Here is a 24,362-nt window from a genome sequence, read left to right on the forward strand (position 1 = left end):
ATTCATTAATCATAATGTTGGTTTTTTTGTTTTTTTTTTTTTGTGTGTGTGTGTGTGTGTTACCTAGGAACTATCTCTCAGGGCCTCACACATGCTGGGTGAGTGCTCCAGCCCAATCATGAATTTGAAATGTATTTATTTTGTTCTATGTATCAATACTTTGGTCCTTTTCATTGCTTAGGAGTATCCTACTGTGTGAACCAACCACAGAACATTTACCTATTTTCTCATTACTGGACATCTGTTTTCACCAGTTTTTTTTTCCCTATTTGAATAAATGGCTATTAACATTCATGTACAAATGTTTCTTCAATATAACAAAATGGAATTTCTGAGTATGATAGGAATACATTTAATTTTATAAGAAATTTTACAGGGGAGGTAGCTCAGTGATGGGCACTTGCCTAGCATGCACAACCATCTGGGTTCAATCCCCAGTATTAGGGGGAAAAAAAGAACGAAACAATCATTATTTTTCAAATGGTTGTGCCAATTTACCCCCAATCAGCAGTGTATGAAAATTAAGTATCTCTACATCTGCATTTAGTGTTGTCAATATTTTCAATATCATCCATTCTTGGATATAATTATCTTGCAGTGATTTTAATTTGCATTTTCTTAATAATCAATGATATTGAGCTCTTTTTCATGCTTATGAACCTCCCTTTGTGAAGTGTCTATCAAGACTTTGACAATTTTTATTTGGGATATTTGTTTTCTTGTTATTGAGTTATAGTTTATTAAGTATTTTTGATACAAGTCCTATATCATGTATCAATTGCAAATATTTTCTCCTAGTCTGTCGCTCACCTATTTGTTTTCCTAACAATATTTATTGATGACTCAAGAATTTTGACTTTTACATTTAGGAGTGTGATCCATCCAAAATTAAATTTCGCAAATAGTGTAAAATAATATTTGAGGGCTTGAGTCCAAGTGGTTCCAAAACCATTTTTGTTGTTGTTGTTTTGTTGTTTTTGTTTTAGGAGGGTTTGTTGTTGTTGTTTTAATGAATCATCTATTTTTTTTTCACAATACCTTTATTTTATTTATTTATTTTTAATGTGGTGCTGAGGATCAAACCCAGTGCCTCACATGTGCTAGGCGAGCACTCTACCACTGAGCTACAACCCCAGCCCATGTTTTTTGTTTTTGTTTCCGGTACTGAAGATTAAACCCAGGTGTGTGCTTTGCCACTAAGCTACATCCCTATCCCTTTTTACTTTTTATTTTGAAACAAGTTCTCACTAAATTGCCCAAGCCATCCTCAAACTTGGGATCCCCCTGCCTCCCTCCCGCCTCTCAAGTGGCCAGGATTACTACCATGTGCCACTGTGCTCAGCTTAGCACCATTTGTTTAAAATACTTTCCTTTCCCATTTAATTGCTTGATGTCTGTCAAAAATCTATTGAATATATAATGATGGGTCTATTTCTGGACTTTGATTCTGTTACATTGATCTTTTTGTTTCTTTATGCAATGTCATACTCTCTTGATAAGTAAAGTTTTGTAGTAAGCTTTGTACTTAGGAAATGTAACTACTCCAACTTATTCTTTTTCAAGAATGATTTGGTTATTCTAAGTTATTTGTATGTCATTATACATTTTTGAATTGTCAGTACACTTCTACCTCCACCACCCCCCCCCCAAAAAAAAAAAGAAAAGAAAAAAATATCTGCTGTGAGTTTGGTTGGGATTGATTTGAGTCCATGGCTTCACTGGGGTTCTTAAAATGAAAATCGGTACCTTAACAATGTTGGACCTACCAATCCTTGAACATTGTGTATTTCTGTATTTATTTAGGTCTTTTTAAGTTTCTCTCAGCAACATTTGTAGTTTTCAGTGCCTTATATATCTTTTGCTAAATTTATCTCTAAGCATTTGTATTTTTGATACTCATAAATGGAATTTAAATTTTCTATTTTTCAATTGTTCATTGTTTGAGCTTATGTGTGTATTTGTGTATGTGTGGTTTTTCTCTCCCCTCTTTTCTTGAATCATCTTTATTTTTAAAATTTTATTTATTTAGGAACTGGGGATTGAAACCAAGGGCCCTTAATCACTAAGCCACATCCCCAGCCCTTGTTATTTTTTATTTTGAAACACAGTCTCACTTAGTTGCTTAGCACCTCACTAAGGCTACTCTTAAACTTGCTGTCCTCCTGCCTCAGCCTTCTGAGTCACTGAGATTACAGGTATGTGCCACCATGCCTGGTTTTTTCTTCAGTCTTCTGCTAATCACATATTGGGTTTTCTGAATTATTAGTTTCTTATTTTTCCTATTTTCTGTCTTTTTATTCTCCCTTCAACATGATTTTTCTAATTTCATGATCCAAACCCTGTAATGACTTTTATTCTGTATTATGAAAGCCATCTTCTAATATGGTCCTCAATGACTTTGCCTTCCAGATTATATGATTATACCATCATATAATCGCTTCTCAAATTCTGTCAGGGTTGCTTTATGTAACCAACAGAATGAGGTGGAAGGGATGATGTGCAACTTCTAAGGCAGCTTCTGGCTTACTTTCTCTTGGATCACTCATTCCTAGAGAAATCAAGTAGCCCAGGTCATATGGCCCAATGGAGAGGTCCAAGTAAGAACTGAGACCTCCTGTAAATAGCAAGTAACATGAGTGCACCATCTTGGAAACTGACCTCCCTCCCTAATGGTGTCTTCAGATAAACAAAACCCCAGCTGACATCCTGACTGACATTCCATGGAAGACCTCCTTAACAGAACCACCCAAGTAATCTCCCCAATTTCAGATCCACAGGAAGTATGAAATTAAAAAAAAAAAAAAGTTTACTGTTTTAAGCCACTAAGATTTTTGGTAATTTATTGCACAGAGCATGTAACTAATGCATATTTTTACATTTTAAATTTTTAAGAGTTCTTTCTTATTCTCTGAAAGTCCTGTTTAATTAACATTTTGTCCATGTGAATGTAAAGAAACAAAATATCCAATAATTGACATACAAACATCTAAAAATGTAGATTTTTACATAAGCCACTGATAACAAATTATATAAGTAGCTGAGATTTTTTTTTTTACGATATCTTTATTATTTTTTTTTAATGTGGTGCTGAGGATTGAACCCAGTGCCTCATGCATGCCAGGCAAGCGCTCAACCACTGAGCTACAACCCCAGCCAGCTGAGATATTTTGATAATAAAGTTCCTAGCCGGGTGCGGTGGTGCATGCCTGTAATCCCAGTGGTTCAAGAAACTGAGGCAAGAGGATTGCAAGTTCAAAACAAGCCTCAGCAACTTAGCCAGATCCTGTCTCTGAATAAAAAATAAAAGGGATTGGGGATGTGGTTCAGTGGCTAAGCGCCCCTGGGTTTGATCCCCCATACTAAAAACATAAATAAATCAAGTTCCTACTTCCCATAGATTAATGATAGATCACACTATATCATATTATGGTAATAGGACTTACAATTGATAGGACTTCAGTCCAAAAATAATCATAAGTTTGGTGCAAGTGGTTCTCAAGAGGGAAGGGTCTTCTCCTTAGCAGATGTCTGGCAACATCTGGAGACATCCTGATTGTCAGATCTAGGGGCAAGGTGCAACCGAGCAGCTTTGAGTGAGTGTAGAGATCAGGAATGTTGCTAGACATTCCACAAAGAAAGAAAGAAAGAAAGAAAGAAAGAAAGAAAGAAAAGGAAAGAAAAAAAAGAAACAGGGCAGTCCTCTACAACAAAGGAATATCTTGTCCAAAATGCCAATAATGACTAGGCTAAGAAGCCCTGGTTCAGTAAAAACCTGAGAAGACAAATAGAGTTCTGAAAGATCAATTGTATTAATATTTTAAATAGTGACTCAAACAGTAAAACCAACAACATGCTGAGGAAAGAAATACAAAACACTCCTGTACAATCAATCATTCCCTTCTCTTTGCTGCCTTGTCGTTTTTGTTTATAATTATTACAGATTTGAAAAATATCTATAAGATAAAATGTATTGCAGTTATTTGTTTTTCTTCCATTAAATGGTGAGTAGTCTGGACAGTTCATTCCTGGTGGCTTGGTCTTCAGTGGGGTTTTGTTGATTATAAAATATCAGAGAAGAAAACTGACTATGAAATAGAGTTACTCAAAAGTACAAATTGAAAGACACCACCAACCCTACACCTCCCACCCCCAGTCAAAAGAATAATTATTTTTTTGTCTTTTTTGGAACTGGCAATGGATCCCAGGGCTTTGTGAATGTGAGACAATTGTCATTGAATTACATCTCAGCCCCTAAAAAGAGAATTCTTAAAATCAGGGTAAGCTGGGAGCAATGGTGCATGCCTATAATCCCAGCAGCCAGGAGGCTGAGACAGGAAGATTGCAAGTTCAAAGACAACCTCAGCAATTTAGCAAGACCTTCAGCAACTCCTAGAGACCCTGTCTCTAAGTAAATATAAAATAGGGCTGGGGATGTGGCTCAATGGTCAAGTGCCCCTAAGTTCAATCCCCCACACCCCAAAATAATAACAACAACAACAGATTTACTAATGGAAAGATCAGGATAGAATTTAACAACTGTCAACTGGGGATGGGGCTCAGCAGTAGAGTGCTCACCTAGCATGTGCAAGGTCCTGGGTTCGATCCCCAGCACCACATATAAATAAATAAAGGTATTGTGCCAACTAAAAAATAATTATTAAAAAAAAGAATTTAGGGGCTGGGTTTGTAGCTCAGTGGTAGAACGTTTGTCTAGTACATGTGAGGCACTGGGTTCAATCCTCAGCACCACATAAAAATAAATAAATAAAGTATTGTGTCCATCTACAACCAAAAACAAAATATTAAAAAAATAAAAAATTTAAAAAACAGAATTTAACACCTGTCACCATAAATAAGGTGTTATAAAGATAATTTCTATGAGTTGGGTTTTATGAGAGGCAAACTTAGATGAAGAATAACATGGGGTTGTTTATTAGGGTGTGATCTTAGGGTCAACACCCAAGCAGTATTAGAAGGAAGAAGGATTAGGCAGGAATAAATTGAGCTATAGTATAATCACAACAAGGCTTCAGCTGATGCCGTAAAGAGTTTGGAAGCTGAGCTATCCCTTCAGAGTTGTTGTAATTGGAGCATGAATTCTGAGCCTTTATTACCCCCACATTGATGAATCTTCGACTGCGACTGCGAGCTATCCAGAGAAGGGACCATGACATTGGATGAGGTGGCTCTCTTCATCAGCCAACCTTCCCAGAAGCTGGAGGAATAAGTCCTCCAGTCCTGAAGAGGGAATCTGAGCAACACAGTCCAGCATCCATACAAGTTCATCCCTGTGCCACTCCAAACCATTTGCTTCATATAAGTTCAGCTCCTTCAAGACACTAGAGGACTCTTTTCCTGGGAAAAACTTAATGAGGGGAAGTTTAGTGGAAGGCAGTACAGGCTGCTACCTTTGCAGCTCCTATCAAGACTACAGTTAAGCTGGGCATGTGGTGCACACCTGTAATCCCAGCAGTTTGGGAGGCAGAGGCAGAAGGATTATGGTTCAAAGCCAGCCTCAGCAAAAGTGAGGCACTAAGCAACTCAGTGAGACCCTGTCTCTAAAAATACAAAATAGGGCTGGGGATGTGGCTCAGTAGGCTAGTGCCCCTGAGTTGAATCCCCAGCCCTCACCAAAAAAAAAAAAAAGACTATAGTTGATAGTTGTGTGCCTTGTGACACATGCCTACAATCCCAGTGATGCAGGAGGCTGAGGCAGGAAGATCGCAAATTTCAGAACAGCCTTGGCAATTTAGTGAGGCCCTCAGATTCTGTCTCAAAATATGAAAAGGCTAAGGATGTGTGTCAGTTGTAAAATACCCCTGGGTTCCATCCTTAGTGACCCCCTCCACAAAAAAAGCTACAGCTGATACTCATCAAATTTCTCCTCTATTTTAAATGACCTGTTTTTATTTCTCATCTTTGGTTATCACCTCTGTTTGGTTGGAGGGCTGACCCAGATCTTCAAACATGAGGATCTAAGCTGATGGTTCTTCTCAGACCTGGCTGCTGAATTTACCCATTTATCACCTGAACTGGGTAAGGAAGTACTAAAGGAAGCTTCAGTCATCACCTGAATGTAAACCCAGTCCATTCTGTTCCCACCGTGTAGCAGTGGTCTTATTTCCCACTCATGATCAGGTCTGTAACCCCACCAAGATAGTTACTTTTCTTGACTCATTCATTGGCACAAAGAGTTTAAAGTGCCATACTTTAAGCTTAACCACTGAGCCTTTTTTTATATTTTATTTAGAGACAGGGTCTCGCTGAGTTGCTTAGGACCTCACTAAGTTTCTGAGGCTGGCTTTGAACTTGTGGTCCTCCTTCTTCAGCCTCCGGAGCCCCTGGAATTCAGTAGGACTCTTATGGTGCCCCCCGGTGGAAATATATACCCCAAAGAACCATAACATCTAAATCTGCAAAACAACATTGCAGTGATGGGAAGTGAGGTTTGATGCAAAGTGAACCTCTCCGATTTTCACTCCTTAGTTCTTGGACCCACGTAGTCTATCTATTAAGGACACAGTAAAATTTTTGATTTAATATGTACTCTGCATTCTGGAGGTTGGTGTTCCAAGTCAGGTGATGTGGTATGTGATAAAACCAGTGGGTCCCACAGTCATATGCCCAGGGCTGCATCTCCTTTTGTAATGTCATGATGCAATGTTCTATGAAAAATCCTGTTGGTGAATCACTCTGTAATCATTTAGGTATTAATGCGCCAGAGACCCCCTAGGGCAGGAAAGGCAAACCTGTACCTGATATACAGGTCTGTCCCTATGTACAAATCCCTTGAACCTCCAGGATAGTAGGGATCTGTTATAGTCAACTTGCCACCTAGGGCTTTCAGAGATGATACCATATCAGTGGCTCAAAGTGACCTAGCATATTGGACATTTGGCAGCATCAATAGCTAGACAGTCAGTGGGAGCCTCCATTCCTGCCATTTCCATGAGCTCATTGTGACCCATAACAGAGACTGATATCTGTCAAGTCATCTTATCTATCCAATAGCTTACTGCCTCTTCTGCAATGGATATTTTCTGATAGGCATTAACATCCAATACAAAAGTCTTCACACATTGTGACTTTGCTCAGTGACCCATACACACGTCTTTAACCCAGACTTCTTTCTGTTCAAGGCTCCTGACCAACTGACACAAACATTCACCACTGTCCATGAAACTGCATAGATATCCCAACCTCCAGCTGCTCTTCTTTCCACATGTAGGAGATGACCTGGAATAATTCCTGAAACTTTGCCACCGGGAGACTTCCTCCCTTGACCGTTTTTCAAAGTCACTCCTAATGGGTACAGTAGCACAGCTGCCATCCCTTTTTGGCTTGTTTCTACATCCTAGGCCAATCCATGTGAACAAAGCTTGAGCTCAATCCTACTCTGATGGTTGGTCATAAGGAACTCCATGTATGGCCATGGATGTGAGCTGAGAGGGAGGTATTGGCACATCATGGATGATGACACAGGTCTGGTCAGGGACTCATGATCCACTGATACAATGGACCACTGTGATGTGACATTCTAGGAAATGTCCTGCCAGTCCGGGTCTTTTTAGTCCATGTTATGACAGGGTGGAAGTATTAGCAACGATTTGGGAAGAGACTGTAAATGTACTCTGGGGCTGATTCTAAGAGTAGGTCAACTCTTTCTGATCCTCTTTTTTGGAGATTTATGGGATAGAAAAGCATTTGCCAGATCAGTGACTGCCAACCACATTCCTGCAGCTGTGTCACTGCTCTAGCTGGCACAGCTGCTGCAGTAGAGCTCATATCTGCCTGGACATGTGATAGTCTACTGTCACCCTCCAGGATGCACCTGGATTCTTCATGGCCCAGACTGATGAATTAAATGGAAACACATTGGAGACCAGCATTCCTTTACTCTTTAGGTTTTTAAAGATGCTACTAACCTCTAACATTCCCGTAGGACTGTTTTTGATTTGTTGGCATACAGGGAGAGAGACAGCTTCTCCTATTACACAGGTCAAGAAACCAGTGTGGGGGCTGGGGTTGTGGCTCAGTGGTAGAGCGCTCGCCTAGCATGAGTGAGGCCCTGGGTTCAATTCCTAGCACTGAAAATAAATAAATAAATAAAGTCTATTGACAGAAAAAAAAAAAAAAAGAAAGGAAGAAAGAAAGAAAGAAACCAGTGTGGGAGTTGTGCTAACTACCAAGCATATCCATTTAATGATATATTTAAGGATTGGAAAAATGATCCCTGTGAGCCAGACCTGGGTCAAGATTCCATTTGAGTACCTGACCATCATCCATCCCCATCAACAGGGAAGCCATGATTGAAAGTTTAAATTTAGGACTTTTAGAGAAACATCTGATCAAAAATAATTATTCCCCCAGTTTACAACAAGAGATCCCAGACAGCTTAACCCTTTGGTTATACTTCTGCTTTAATAGAATAACATTTGAAAATGAAGATATCCAGTGGTAAAAGGTAAAGCAGGATGCGATACTGAGAAGCACAACTGTGCTTTAACTGGGGTCCTAAGTTTTTAATCGTAACAATCACACTTCAGCTGAACAATGTCCTCTAGCTTTGCAACACACCCAACAGTAACAGTACAATACCACCCTTAACATTGTACTCCATGTCAAATACCCACTCTATAAATGTACTGTTTCATCTTTTTTTCCCATAATAAAAGGGATAGATCTATAATTCATAATCAGAGTCAGGTGCCTGAAGATTGAGGTATGAAATATTGCCTATCAATTTGCTTCACAGACTGAATTTTTTAAAAACAGTATAATTTTTTCTTCTTTAAAGTAACTTCATGTAATGGGAGTCTAGTTCATTTCATAATGATGTTGGTTGAACAAGATAACCAAAAAAATTGCAAGTATTAGGCTGGGATGTAGCTCAGTGGTAAAGTAGTTGCCTCTTATGTGTGAAGCCCTGGGTTTGATACCCAGTGCCAAAAAAGAAGGTATTTTTCAGAAAAATAAGACCGATAACAGCATTAAAGCATAATCCTTTAAGAATTCATGAGAAATAAAGGTGATAAAGTTTAAGGTTTTTTATCAGATGTTTTAAAATTTCCATAAAACTCTTTGTCCCAAGACTGATCATTTAACCATGGTACATAAAATACACTGAATACATCGCCTGGCATCAAGGTGGGGAAACCTTCATTTTTATATAATGAAATCCTCTTCTAATCCTTCTTGACCCAAGTTGTGGTTGTCTGAGGGCTGATTGCTCTCGAAAGACCTGAAGTTGTAATAGAAAGCATCATTTTCAGCAACTGGTTGGTATTCCTGTTCCATTTCATTTTGGAAACCATTTCCAGAGCCACTTCCAGATCCTGATCCAGATCCAGAACCAGACCCAGAGCCTGATCCAGAATAGTCCTCAGAAAGGGGGAAAACATCATTCAAGTTCTGGAATCTTTTCATTCTGAAATATGAAAGAAAAAAAAAACATAGTAAAGTTTGTTTCATAGGGAATATAATCATAATATTTTTATGATAAAGAAATAAATGCAGCCAAATTAAGAGTTTAGCTCTTTAAGTCTCTAAATTATTGAATGCTATAAAACAAAAAACCAAGTCAAGCAGGGTGTTTAATCACTGAGTTATATTCCCAGCCCTTTTTTATATTTTATTAGACACAGGGTCTCACTAAGTGGCTCAGGGTCTTGCTAAGTTATTGAGGATGGCCTTGAACTTCTGATTCTCCTGCCTCAGCCTCCTGAGCTTCTGGGATAACAGGCATGTGCCACCATGCCCATCCTTCACATTCAATTTATCACCCCCCAATATATCCCCAAATTAATCTGCTTCCAATCTGCATTCATGAGCTGAAGGTGCTGAAGGGTGGGGCTTATGCATCTGAGTGTGCTCCTTAGAAGTCAAGTGAGCAACCAAAGATCAAAGCAATGGTGCCATCTCTCCTTAGGAGATCAGAGCATGGCATCAGAGACTAAAGTTGAGCATCACATCCTGCGGATCATTTTCACCATGAAAATAATAAACCCAGGTCACAATCAATTGGAGTTTTCAGTCATGCATGGATTCAATAAATATATCTGTTGAATAAGAACCATAGAAGAGATCCCTGTTCTGAGTGTCTGGGAAAGAACAGGAATAGATAGATGAGGTCCTTGAGGTCCCTGATCAAGAAACTTACTTACTTTCTTTTCTTTTCTTTTTTTTTTTTTTGTACCAGGGATTGAATCCAAGGGCACTTAACCATTGAGCCACATCCCTAGTCCTTTTTTATATTTTATCTAGAGAAAGGGTCTCACTAAGTTGCTTGGGGCCTCAATAAATTGCTGAGGCTGGCTTTGAAGTTGCAATCCTCCTGACTTAGCCTCCCAAGTCACTGGGATTACAGGTGTGCACCTGACTCAAGAAACTTTTAACTTAGTGGAAAGACAACAAAAAGTGAATAAAAAAATCAAGAAAACATTAAGTGGTGCAGAGAAATGAAATAGAGTAATGTCACAGAGGATGCCATGTGGCTACTTCAGCCTGGGGGATCAGATTTGGTAGTTATTGACATATAAATGGTGTTAAAAGCCAGGTAACAGGAGGAGGTCACCTAGCGAAAACATGTAGATTGAAAGGAGGACCCACAACAGCCGGGGCCACACCAGTATATAAAAAATTCAGCATAAGAGAAAACAGCCAGGGAAGGCAGGAGGAAACCATGATAAGGTGGGGTATGGAAGCAAAGAGAAGCAAGAATTTGAAAAGAAGATGCTGGGTGCGGCAGTGCACGTCTGTAATCCTAGCAGCTCAGGAGACTGAAGCGGGAGGATCACAAGTTCAAAGCCAGCCTCATTAACTTAGTGAAACCCTGTCTCTAAATGAAAAATATATAAAAGGCTGGGAATGTGGCTCAGGTGTTAAGTCCCACTAGGTTCAGCCTTTGGTACCAGAGAGAGAGAAAGAGAGAAGATACCTAAATAGGAGACACTAAAGTATGCCTGAAGCCTGCTGGGAAGAAGATACTGGGTTCAGAGAGGTAATTGCAGAATTGAAGTTGTAGAGAAGGTGGTGTGAATGGGGATAGGATACCAGACACAGAGAGGGTTGACCTTAGAAGTTGCAACAACCAAGGCCCAATCGGGAAACTTCTCTAAATATTTAATACAAAGGGCACTGCTTATGCATGTGTTCAAGGAGAAGTGAAGCCAAATAGAGGATGATGTGGTAATTCAGAGATTAGCAACAGCAAGAAAAGTACTTTCCTAGTGAGCTAGAGGGATAGCAGAAGACTGATATTATCTGAGCCCAGAGACCAGGGGCATCCAGTGGGAAATGCAGCCACTATATGACAAACCCATGCCAGAGGTGCCTCTTGAGTTCTCTTCCTGCTGGCCTCCCCCATCTCTCTTTTGTGCCCCCATTGGCCCACAGTCAGCCACAAACCTGAATGCTTCAGGAAAGCAGACCACAGGGATCAGCCCTCCCCCACCCACATTCAGAGCAGGACCAGGAAGGACAAGGGATGGATCAGAAGGCAAGGGGCCTGCGTTAGGCACAGAAGCAGAGACCATTCATCCATAATGACAGGAGGAAAATCAGAGTGTTGGAATGAGAAGCAAAGTTACTGGCTTCAGGAAGGGAAGATCACAGAGGTTATAAGAGAGAAGAAATGATGTGAAGAGAGGTTTTGGAGCTAGGTGTTGTGGCTCACGCCCGTAGTCCCAGCTACTGGGGAGGCTGAGGCAGGAGGATTGCAAATGGAAGGGCAGTCTCAGCAACTTAGGGAGACCCTGTCTCAAAATTTTTAAAAAGCAGGAGGCTAGAAGTAGCTCAATGGTAGAATGGTTGCCTGGCACATATAAGGCCCTGGTTCCTTTCCCAGTTAAAGGGAAAAAAAAAAGAAGAAGAAGAAGAGTTGTTTTGGAGAATTTAAGTTATTCTTCTAATATTTTAGATTTAAATGAATTATTAGTGAAACCTATGGCTTAAAGAAATGGAGAATGCTACAATATTAAGTTCAGACTTCATGCTATAAACTTAAAGTAAGAACACAGGGCAGGACTACAAAGTTTCATTCTGATCTAGGTTTGAGCCTGAAGATTTAAACTTTGATGATAATCATTTTTTTTCACCCATCTTTGCTATAAACTATATAATTTTGATATTCACTAAAGTAAATGACTTATGTAATTCAACGTTTGGTTACTTCCGAATTCCTATTGGCACTGTTTGCAAGTTTAAGCAGGCTTTGTTGATCAAGAAGGGGTTTGGGTTTTGTTCTACATGGCATGCCATTTATTTTTTTCTTTCCCATTTTATTAATCACCCCCAATTCCAGGACATTTCTAATCATCCTCCCCCACAAAACCATACCCAGTAGCAATCACTCCTTAGTCATCCCTCTCCCCAGTCCCTGGCAACCAGCAATCTACTTCCTGTCTCTAGAGGTTTACCTATTCTGGACATTTCATGTAAATGGTATCATATAATATGTGGCTTTTTGTAACTGGCTTCTTTCTTCTGTTTAATGTTTTCAAGGCTCACCTATGTTGTAGCAGATATTGGTACTTCCAGGTTTATTTATTTATTTATTTATTTATGGTACTGGGGATTGAACCCAGGGGTGCTCAATGACTAAGCCACATCCCCAGCCTTTTTTTTTTTTCTTTTTTAATATTTTATTTAGAGACAGGGTCTTGCTGAGTTGCTTAGGGCCTCACTAAGCTGTTGAGGCTGGCTTTTAACTTGTGACCCTCCTGCCTCAGCCTCCTGAGCCACTAGGATTACAGGCATGCATCCCTGCACCCAGCCATATATCAGTATTTCATTCTTTCATGGCTAAATAAGTTAAATAATATTCTATTTTACTGACGTAGCACACTGTTTATTTATTAGAATACCTGATGGACTCCAATTGAATTTTAATATAATATACTCTATGTACATAAATAAAACAATCTTTAGTCATTTTTAATATCTGTTGGTGAAAAGCACTCAATGCTGTCACCCACAACAAACCTTGCAAAAACAGACAAAATACGTATACTTGCTCATCTTGTATACCAGCGTATATGGTACAGTTCTACCAAGTACTGCACAGTAAAATCCAAACTTCCAAAGCAGAAGCTTAAAGCTTGGTGTGGAGGTCCTCCAACTTCCACTTCAAGATTTCACTAGACATTGTGAAACTATAACCTCTGTAAAATCAAAGTTCACTTACGGAAAAGGGTCAGTCCTTGCAGGGAGGATCCTGTTAGACTCGCCTGGAGGGAGGTTGAACAGGGGTCCCTTTTCATCGATGCAGTTTGCAGAATTACTGTCGGGACTGCAGCGTACCCACTGGTACCTGGCTCTCCGCATAGGATAACCTGCCCGAACAAGGAACCCGTGAGAAATAAGTATCTCTTCCACAGCTTTGAACTGCTCTGCTGTTAATTAAATGGATTGAAACCAGAAGTTTTTAAATTAAATGGATTCTAAATTTGGTAGAAGGTGCAGCACAGACAGGTTTAATGTCCATTAACAAAATAGCAGCTCCCACTCTGCACTAGCCTTTTGTAAATGTTTTTTGTCCCCACAGCATTCCCATAAAGTAGCAGAGAGTTTAATATTGATGTCAGCTGCCTGCAAGCAAATCCTGACTCTGCTACTGGCTAGTTATGAAACCTAAACTTCCTGGAACCCCTGCTGTAAAATGCAGGTCTTAATAGTATCATAAGCTTGTCACAAAATTAAATTGAAGCCGGGTGCAGTGGTGCACGCCTGTAATCCCAGCAGCTTAGGAAACTGAGGCAGGAGAATCACGAGTTCAAAGCCAACTACAGCAAAAGCAAGGCACTAAGCAACTCAGTGAGACCCTGTCTCTAAATAAAATATAAAATAGGGCTAGGGATGTGGCTCAGTGGTTGAGTACCCCTGGGTTCAATCCCTGGTATACCCCAAAATAAAAATTAAATCAAAAAAATCATGAGAAAACTTTAACATAGTGCCAGGTACATAGTAAACAATGGATAACATTAATTATTATTATTATTTATGTGTAGGGTTTACTGGAGATTGAATCCAGAGGTGCTCAACCACTGAGCCACATCCCCATCCTTTTAATTTTTTATTTTGAGACAGGGTCTCACTAAGTTGCTTAGGGCCTCACCAAGTACCCCAGGCTGGCCTTGATCTTGGTGATCCTCCTGCCTTAGCCTCCCAAGTTGCTAGGAATCCAGGTGTGTGCTATCATGCCTGGGACTATTATTATTTTTGTGCTATTATCTCCGCTTTTCACATTGGAAAATTGAGGCCACAAAGGAGCTTAGTAGAAGATCCAGGATTCCAACCTATACCTGATCCCAAAGTCAGCCTCTTTAGAGAGATGAGACAAATCTGGTTCAGAAAGGTTAAGAAGTGCACTGAGAAGTATCTAAGCCATTAGAGAGTGCTGGGGCTTATGTTTTAGGACCATACAGGATTCTTGGGAATGAAAAGTAAATCAAAACTCTTTCTCTTCAGAGATTTCACAAGAAGACTAGCCTATTCACAGAGGAACAGAGAGGTTGCAATAGTCAAGTATCTCACTGCTTCTTTGAATTTAAATTCTATAGAAAAGTCTCCAAATCTGGTATTCTAAGGTGATATGATATATAGGACCCTTTATTAATTCATGAAACACCTTCTTCATGACTCAGTTTAGCAAGGACAGAAGCTTGATGGTGAGAAATACCACGCCATCCTGCAAACAGTTCATCTCCTCCCCGCCTCAGCGCACATTTTATTCAAACAAGTGCTTCGAGCACTAGTAATCACCTAGCAAGAAGAAGCATGGCTGCAATTCTTGAAAAGCAAAAAAGCCCAGCACAAAACAATATAAATGCTTGGAAAAATGACAAGGTGCTCACTAACCAAACAGCTAAACAGTAGTTGTTGCCAGGAGCTGAGGTGCCTGTAATCCCGGAGGCTGAGGCAGGAGGATTGCAAGTTCAAAGCCAGGAACTTAGCAAGATCCTCAGCACCTTAGGAAGACATTGTCTCAAAATAAAAATAAAAAGGGACTGTGGATGTGGCTCGGTGGTTGAGCACCCCTGGGTTCAATTCGCAGTACCAAAATAATTAAATAAGTAAGCAAATAAATTTTAAAAAAATGAGTGAAAAGATAATGTGGAAAGGGGCTGGGGATATGGCTCAAGCGGTAGCGCGCTCGCCTGGCATGCGTGCAGCCCGGGTTCGATCCTCAGCACCACATACAAACAAAGATGTTGTGTCCGCCGAGAACTAAAAAATAAATATTAAAAATTCTCTCTCTCCCTCTCACTCTCCCTTAAAAAAAAAAAAAAAAAGAGAGAACTTGTTTAAAAAAAAAAAAAGATACTGTGGAAAATGGAAGAAATTACACAAAAATAACTGGTGGTAGACTCTTTGATGATTTTTTTTCTTTTCTAACTTGCTATAATAGATAACATTCCTCTAAAACATAAACATTTAAAAGACTGACTTGGAAAGAGAGTAAATATTCCACATTTAGTTAGCCAGTTTGCTTCCTTTCTCTTCTCTGTTCGATCACAATCTTCCCCATGGTTCCTGAGTAGAGCTTACAGAGTCTGGTGTGGGAACTAATTGTCCAAAACACTCTGGGGATAAGGCAGGCAAGATGACATCACGAGGTCTGCCCATTACTGGCCATATGACCGTGGCCAACTTAACCTCTCCACACCTCAACTTCCTCATCTGTAAAATGGGAACCATCATGGATGTAACAGTGAGATGTGAATGTTAGGTTCTTAGAATGGCAACTAGCACCATGGCAGAGCTTTTCAAATGCTAGTTTCTCTGATGAAAATTACAACAACCTACAACTTGAGGATTGTAGAGAGTCCAGAATTTAAATCTGAGTTACCATTCGACAACTTAGTACCTTTCAAATTCTCAAATTATCATCTTTCAAACAGATATTGGGGAAAATTACACAAAAATATGAGAAATACCACAGCAAAGAGTTCCCAGTTAGCTGAGCATGGCGGTGCACACCTGTAATCCCAGGAACTTGGGAGGCTGAGGCAGAGGATCTCTGGTTCAAGGCCAGCCTCAGCAATTTAGCAAGATCATGTCTCAAAAAGGACTGCAGATATCGCTCCTATGGTAAAGAGTCCCTGAGTTCAATCCTCAACACCAAAAATAAAAATAAATAAATAAATAAAAATACGAGTTTCTGTTTAGGTGAAATAAAATTATGTGAAGCATCTAACACAAGCTTTTGCACATAATAGATATTGAATATATTTTATCTCCTTTTCTGATTCTTTCCTGAGGCAGTAATAATGTGGCATCTAATTAGGGCTTAGGAAACTCCTAGTTGGTGAGACAAAAATCAAACATCTCCCCCAGCAGAGGGCGATGTCTTCACACCTATGGGGTCCAGACCTCACTATCCAATTGAAATATGAAGCCAGCTAATGCAATCAGAGATGTTTCAAAAACAGGTAAAATTAATTTTAATATAGTCTATTTAACTCATGTTTTAGGATATTATCACTTAACACATAATCAATATAAAAGTTGTTTTTTTGTTTTGTTTTGTTTTTTCAATACTGGGGGCGAATCCAAGGACTTGAATATGCTAGGCAAGTGCTCGGTCACTAAGCTCCACCCCAGCCCCAGGATAACAGTTATTACCAGGGAATTTTACATTCTTATTTTTCAAACTAAGTCTTCAAAATAAAATATACTTCATATTCACAGCATGTGTCAATTTGGACTTGTCATATTTCAAGAGTTTGAAATACATTGAATAGCAAGGTGAGAAAATATTTTCTTGGATAGGAAGTTAAACAGAAAAATTAAATTTATTTAGTTTATTTATTTTTTTGGTGCTGGGGATCAGACTCCAGGCCTTATGCATGCTAGGCAAGCACTCCCCCCGTACCCCTAAATGAATGCTTTGAGGGGGTACCCCCGTGAAAGACTGCATCTTTTCACTAGTAGAGCAGCTCTAACTTTGACAAATTTATTTTTTAGTTGTAGTTGGAAACAATACCTTTATTTCACTTATTTATTTTTATGTGGTGCTGAATATCGAACCCAGGGTCTTGCACGTGCGGGTCAGCGCTCTACTGCTGAGCCACAACCCCAACCCCCCCCCAACATTTATTTCTAAAATACAAAATTAGCCCCCAAGTTCAGAACTTTGAGTTGCTTAACTCTTCCTCCCTGTTGCTGAGGATGGCTTTGAACTCTGGATCCTCCTGCCTCAGCCTCCAGAACCGCTGGGATTACAGGCATGCATGACTGTGCCCAGATTAGAAGATGTTCTAAAAATCAACTATGGGGATGGTTGCACAGTTCTGTGAATACGCTAAAAATAACTGAATTATAGACCTTCCTTTTTTTTTTTTTTTGCAGTGCTGGGGATTGAACGTAGGGCTTCTACATGCTAGGCAAGTGCTCTGCTGCTAAGACACACCCCTGGCTCAAACTATATACCCTAAAATGTGAATTGTATGGTATATGAACTCCTTCTTAGTAAAGCTGTTAAAAATCAGAGATAGGACTGGGGATGTTGCTCACTGGTAGCACGCTCGCCTAGCAAGCATGAGGCACTGGGTTCGATTCTCAGCACCACATAAAAAATTAATAAATAAATAAAGATATTGTGCCCACCTAAAACTAAAAAATAAACATTAAAAAAAATCAGAGATAGAAGTCTCCCACTCCAAAAGTCTATTGAATTTGTTGAAGATATTTTAAAATAAAGAACAAGGGCTGGGGTTGTGGCTCAGCAGTAGAGTGCTCACTTAGCACATGCAAGGCCCTGGGTTCGATCCTCAGCACCACATAAAAGTAAATAAATAAAACAAAGGCATTGTGTCCGACTACAATTAAAAAAAATAAAGAAAGAGCAGTTATAGACACAAAATTCCTGACATAGTTATCCACAGGTGCTGGCAGGATGTAAAAAGTCAAGGTTCTAACTCCTGAAGTTGTGAGAGTACCTTGACTTTCTTTTACTTGAGATAAATTTCTCACGATTATCATAATCTTAAAAATAAAAGAAAATGCTCTCCTAGTCAGAAACATCTTCATAGAAGGATCTGCTTCACAGAGGATCTGCTGGTTCATTGTGTATGGATTCCAGGGAAAAGTATGATTTTTATTAAGAATTCCTTCCAGCTGGACAAGGTGATGCACATCTATAGTCCTAGCAACTCAGGAGGCTGAGGGAGGAGGATTACAAGTTTAAGGCCAGCCTCAGCAACTTAGTGAGACCTGTCTCAAAAAATAAAAAGGGTTCAATCCCCTGTACCCCCGGCAAAAAAAAAGAAGAAATCCCTTCCCTCACTGTCCTCCACTTCCCCCACACCCACACACATACCCTCACTAGCTCTGCTTGATCAACATACACTCTATGAGTAAATGTTATCAAGCAACTTTCTCCAGTAGTGCCTCTGTATTTTTTTATATGATAGTAACACTTTTTCCCCTAACATAATCACTATTTACTAACTTCCTATTCTTAATGGAAACGTATTGCAAGTGTGTTACAGAAGCTTAAGCAGAAACTGTCATAAAGGGGGGGAGATATTTGCTTCACTCAAAATGGGTGCATTTAAGCAACTGTCATTATCTAAGTTGACGTTACTTCCTACTGGTCTACAATTCCACAAGATGGATAAACTTCCGACTCTTGCATGGTTTGACAAGTTATAAAAAACTCCAAGTTTAGTTTCAATTTCTCCCTCAAGTCAGTAGTAAACATAGCAAGGGCGATAGTCAAAGAAAGGGTTTTGGTGTTTTCGATTGTTTTTTGTTTTTTTTTTTTTTTTTAAGAGAGAGAGAGAGAAGAGAGAGAGAGAGAATTTTAAATTTTTTATTTTTTAGTTTTCGGCGGACACAACATCTTTGTTTGTATGTGGTGCTGAGGATCGAACTGGGGCCGCGCGCATGGCAGGCGAGCGCGCTACCGCTTGAGCCACATCCCCAGCCCCTGTTTTTGTTTTAATACTAGGGATTGAACCCAGGGGCACTCAGCCACTGAGCCACATCCCCAGCACCCCCCCCCCTTTATAAATACACACACACACACACACACACACGTATATAGATTAGTTGTAGTTGGATACAATACCTTTATTTTATTTATTTATTTTTATGTGGTGCTGAGGATCGAACCCTGCGCCTTGCATGTGCTAGGTGAGCGCTCTACCGCTGAGCCACGACCCCAGCCCCTCCCCCAAGCCCCTTTTTATTTAGAGACAGGGTCTCCCTAAGTTGCTTAAGACCTCACTAAATTGCTGAGGCTGGCTTTGAACTTTCAATTCTCCTGTCTCAGCCTCCCAACCTACCAGGATGACAGGCAGGCACCATGATGCCCAGTGATATTTTTTTTTGTTGTTTTAAATTTAAAAAACTTCTAATCAACAACAAGTTAATGCTAGACTTGACGTTGGAATGACTACTTCTGCCATTAGTCAGTTGCAATGGGCCTTGGGCAAAACCCACACATATTTTGCAAGAGGCTGATGTAAAGAGCAAATGAGATGATGAATTTCAGGTCCAGTTTTTTTTTCTCTACCAATTGGTGCTAATTCCTCCTCCCAAGGAATGTGATGATCCTTACCAGAGAATGGGTGTGAATGCCCTTTACAAACAGCTGCACATGTGGGTGGGATCAGTACTGTGCTCTAGGAGACAGTGTGGTGGGAACACACGGGCTAGCCCTGGTCCCTTGGTCACACCTGCTCATGAATGTTCCATTTTCTTTATTTACGGGCATCTTTGAAAAGAAAGGCTGTAACACAGCGCTAGGATTCAGACCTCATTAATAACCCCGTGGAGCCTACACTAGATTAGCCATCTGTGCTCTCCATCCTCTGTCACACGTCACGGCACTTCCATTTCTTTCCACTCAGTGGACAGTTTTACATTCATGTGTGTATTGGGTTTTTAAAAACAATTATGTGATAGCTGAAGTATATCCCTTGCAGAATTCATATGTTCAAGTCCTAACCTCATAATGTGACATAATTTGGAAAGAGGATCATTGCAGATGTGGTTCAGATGAAATCATTAGGGTAGCCCCAATCCAATATGACTGGTGTCCTTATCAGAATAGACCGTTAGAACACAGATGTGTGCAAGAGAGGCCACGTGAAGACCAAAGGGGAAGGCAGCATCTATAAGCCAAAGAGAAAGGCGTCAGAAGGAAACCAACCTAGCAAAACCTTGATCTTGGATGCTAGACTCCAGAACTGTGAGGAAATGAATTTCTGTTGTGTAAGTCATGTGGTCTGTGTTACTTTGTTATGGCGGGCCAAGCAGACGAATGCAGGAACCTAAGAGGGGTTGAAGGTGCTCAGCAAAAGCACACCAAAAGCCTTGCTAATCTAAAACCAGTAAATTCAGTAAACTTTTTTTTTCTTTTCTTTTCTTTTTTTTTTTTTGTACCAGGGATTAAACCCTGGGACACTTAACCACTGAACCACATCCCCAGCCCTTTTTATATTTTTAAATTTTGAGACAGGCTCTCACTAAATTGCTTAGGGCCTCACTAAATTGCTGAGACAGGCCTTGAACTTGTGATCCTCCTGCCTCAGCTTCCCAAGCCACTGGGATTACAGGCATGCGCAGGGCATGGTAAGTTTTGTTTGTTTGTTTTTTTAAGCTGGGGGAGGATGTTATCCCCTCTCTCTGGCATCAGGTGGGGTGTGGTGAAATGGAGTCCTGGCTCTGCCCTTGGCCTCTTATTGCATCACTAACACGCACAAGGCATCTCTTTTCCCCTCAAGTTCAATGTGAGCACGTGTCCTTGAGCCGGAGCCCAAGTTCCCCTCAGAAATACCCTCATTTTTCAGTTCATTCATTGTCTTCTTTTTGGTTTCCTTTTCTAACGAAGAGCGAAATCTACATAAATGTTAGTATTTTCAACAATTTCAAGATGGTTTCTTTCTTCTGCATACACATAAAAGGAAAGTTTTCGTTTTTGTTCTGGTCTTACCCATTGAGTCAGTGAAAAATGTGACACTTTGGGGAAATTTTGAAGATAGAAAAACTTAGGTAGGGATCTACTCAGTACCAATGCATCACTCAAGTCTGTGCCACAAATATGAACCTCACTTAATCTTGTCAAAGCACACGGGTGTTAGGGAATCATTACATCAGGCTGTAGCTTTTCCCAAAAGGATCCAAGAAAAGCTCGTTCTCTACTTTTACACTTTAAAACTAAGAAGATGAAGGGAACTGTTGCAGTAGTATTACTTGCTGTTTTTCCTCTAATGCAATAACTAGAAGATGATGACTTTATGAATTTCCAATATCTGAGGAATTTCTTTGAGATCATTTGTAAGATTTCATTTCCACAGGAAGTAAGAACATGACAGTTAGAAGTCACTTCGAAGAAACAAATCCAGGACAAGCGTGTCACTGTGACTCAACATTTCCTTTACCATTTGGGGGAACTTAATGTTTTCCTGCTATAAATTCTGTCATCTACTTGTTAGGCTGGGACCTTCTGCCTTATTATGATTTTTTTTATTTACCAAAAGCAAAAGAAATTGCCTTTTTCTTATAAACTGAGCATTTTCGTTTTCTTAGTCATTAAAAGATTTGAATTGTTTCAGTCCAACTAAAGAGCCCTAAATGATAGATCAAACTAAGAAGATATTTCCAAATGTGATGTTTCTCTGAGCAATAGCTCAAATCCTAATATTCTTTGGGCTTTCTTTAAAACCTAAGGTTTACATTAACTAAGTCTACCTATAATCAAATTTACAGTGACAAATTAGAAAAAGAAAAAAAATACACACTGTCAAATCTACCCTAATTAAAAAATAGTATTTCCCAATGTTAAAATGATGACACCACCACAATGCATTCCAACTTGGGGTTTGTGTAGACATCCAGGAATAGGTAGAAATTCCAGAACATTCCAAGGTGCCATCTCCATGGATCAGGCATGTGAGTCCTTTTCCTTATTCCTTTCCTGACCTTTAAAAATTAATAAACCACACATTTTCATCCAAAAACAAACAGCACATTTCAATCATTGTAAGAGTTTATATGGCTGCACCTGCCTCAGAGTTTAATTTTTCTTGGTACCAGACTCAACTGAACTCACACAAAGGAGTTTGGTCATGTTCAATCTTTCGTCTTTGCCTCCTTTCCCACAATATAATACCATCAGTACCTTGTATTAAAATAGTCATTATCATTTGCATGGTCCCTGGGGCTTATGGAAAAGGTTACAGGGGAACAAGTTTCCTGGGTCTTACCTTGGACTGGAGATTCCAAAACCAGGATGAGGGCGAGAGCCAGGGCCAGGCTACTGCACTTGAGGACTTTCTGCATCATGACCAATTCACTCCAACACGCCAGCCCACGATTAGGAAATGCAGCAGGGTGCTCTCTGTCCCTTTTAGAAAAGGTTCCAAAACCTCAAACCCTGCCCAGAACACACGTCACAGTTTCCTGAACAAATAGAAAGAGATCCACATCAGAACCCAGAAAGAAAGAAAAGGAAAGCAGCAAAAATAACTATTCATACCCATTATGAAACTGCACTGGGCTCTCCCCACGCCTGCTTTCTCTAAAGTTTTGTTGTTTGCCATTTGCCTTAAAAAAAAAAAATGTTTTTTCTTTTTCCATCAAAACAGCAGAATCAACATCCAGGACGGTTTGTTTTTCCTTTCTTCAGGTGACAATCTAAACACAGGTTGATGACTGTAGGAGTGAGCCACCAATGATGAGAGGAGAGAGCCAGGTGTCGCCTTCTCATCACTAAGTGCCTTCCACACAAAATGTTCTCGATTTTCTGTTTCATCAAGGAGCAGCCTAACTCGTGAGCCAAGCTCGAGAAGTGTAACTTCCACGTTGGGTCCTCATCCACCACAATGAGTTGTTCCTCATTCAGATAAAGTCTGTTCTTCACTCAGTTTTTGCATTGGCTTCCCTCTGCCCCAAAAGTATGGTGAGGATTTTTTATTACACACACACACACACCAAAAAAAAAAAAAAAAAAAAAAAAACTTGGCTAAATAAACAACAAAAAAAATTATCTTGCATTCCTCGGCTCATTTATACCAACAATTACGATTTGGTTCCATGCATACCCTTATCTTTTCTCCAAGTAAAAATGTTCAACTTGCTTTTGGGTCTCCTGGCCTTGAATAAGCCAGAAATCAGGAACAAGGGGTGGTTGTCCCCCCCTTGGGTATTGCCTGTAAAAACATGTAAGCCACTTTCCCCACCTCTGCCCTGGGCATATAGGGGTAGAATTTTTCCCTGGTCCTGGGGATGCTGTGCAGATTTCTGGAGGACTGAGACTCCTTATTACAGCCACAGTGTTTTCTGACATATTGTCACCCTGGGAACATGTGTCCTGTCCCTAACATTCCTAAAGCACGGGTCCCACTTTCCATTCCATGCTCACCCTGCCTGTCCTTTGACAGAGGGAGGAGTTTCCCTTCCCTTGTTTTGAGTTTCCTGCTGATTCCTTACCATTTCCTGCTAAGGACTGGGCCTTGAATCTAACCCATGCTTAGCTGGGGTTCAAGAACAAAAGCCTGCACGTCTGACTTTCCTCAGAATCAGCCAGAAGTGGGTCCTTCAGCCCAGGGTTCCTCAGAATGTAGTCATCAGCCCTCAAACTCACACACCAGCAAGTTCTTCACCAGGGAATTCTGGCTTCAGCTTAAAGTTTTAGTCATCCTCTCTAGTTCCTTTTCATTGTAATTCCCAATTTAAAACCTTGGCATCAAAACAATAGTTCTGTCAATAGCTTCAACAAGTTTTCTGCAGAGCCTCTGAGCAACATTAGAATTTGTGCCTGAAAATGGTAATTTGGGGGGCTTTTCTCTTTGGATATTCATTTTTTTTCCCTTTGGGGGCCATGGTGATTTTAAAAAAGACACCTGCAGTGTTCATAAGCAGTTTCTCCTCTTGGTTCATGACAGCCCACGGTTCCTTGTTCCAAAGAGCCTTCCTCCAGTTCATTTCCCTAGTCATTTTCTTTTCAGGCGATAGACAGGACCAGGACAAATGCTCATGACCCTACCTACCAGCTGAGTGATGCTGGTCACTTACTCTTTCTTTTTGCATCTCTATCATTTGAGTTCTTCCCCTCCCCCAGCTCCCAGTACTGGAGATTGAGATAAATACCCAGCCCCTTTTTGGGGCTGGGGGTACAGGGATTGAACTCAGGGGCACTCAATCCCTGAACCACATCCCCAGCCCTATTTTGTATTTTATTTAGAGACAGGGTCTTACTGAGTTGCTTAGCACCTCACTTTTTGCTGAGGCTGGCTTTGAACTAACAACCCTCCTGCCTCTGCCTCCTAAGCTGCTGGGATTACAGGTATGAGCCACCATGCCCAGCTAACCCTTTTTTTTTTTTCCTTTTCTTTTTTTTTTTTTTTTTTTTT

At 40.1% G+C, this 24,362-nt stretch overlaps 1 protein-coding gene across 1 annotated transcript; it reads right to left on the reverse strand.

Annotated features, from left to right (window-relative positions):
• Positions 1 to 8,402: 8,402 nt before the first annotated feature.
• Positions 8,403 to 22,370, reverse strand: Srgn (serglycin). The gene is made up of 3 exons (XM_015500555.2): positions 22,215 to 22,370; positions 13,184 to 13,331; positions 8,403 to 9,427 (listed from the first exon to the last, which is right to left on the reverse strand). The coding sequence occupies exons 1-3, from the start codon at positions 22,291 to 22,293 to the stop codon at positions 9,166 to 9,168; spliced, it is 489 nt and encodes a 162-aa protein (XP_015356041.1). The 5' UTR covers positions 22,294 to 22,370; the 3' UTR covers positions 8,403 to 9,165.
• Positions 22,371 to 24,362: the final 1,992 nt, after the last annotated feature.

This window comes from Marmota marmota, unplaced genomic scaffold (genome assembly GCF_001458135.2).
Source record: "Marmota marmota marmota unplaced genomic scaffold, marMar, whole genome shotgun sequence".
Lineage (NCBI taxonomy): Eukaryota > Metazoa > Chordata > Mammalia > Rodentia > Sciuridae > Marmota > Marmota marmota.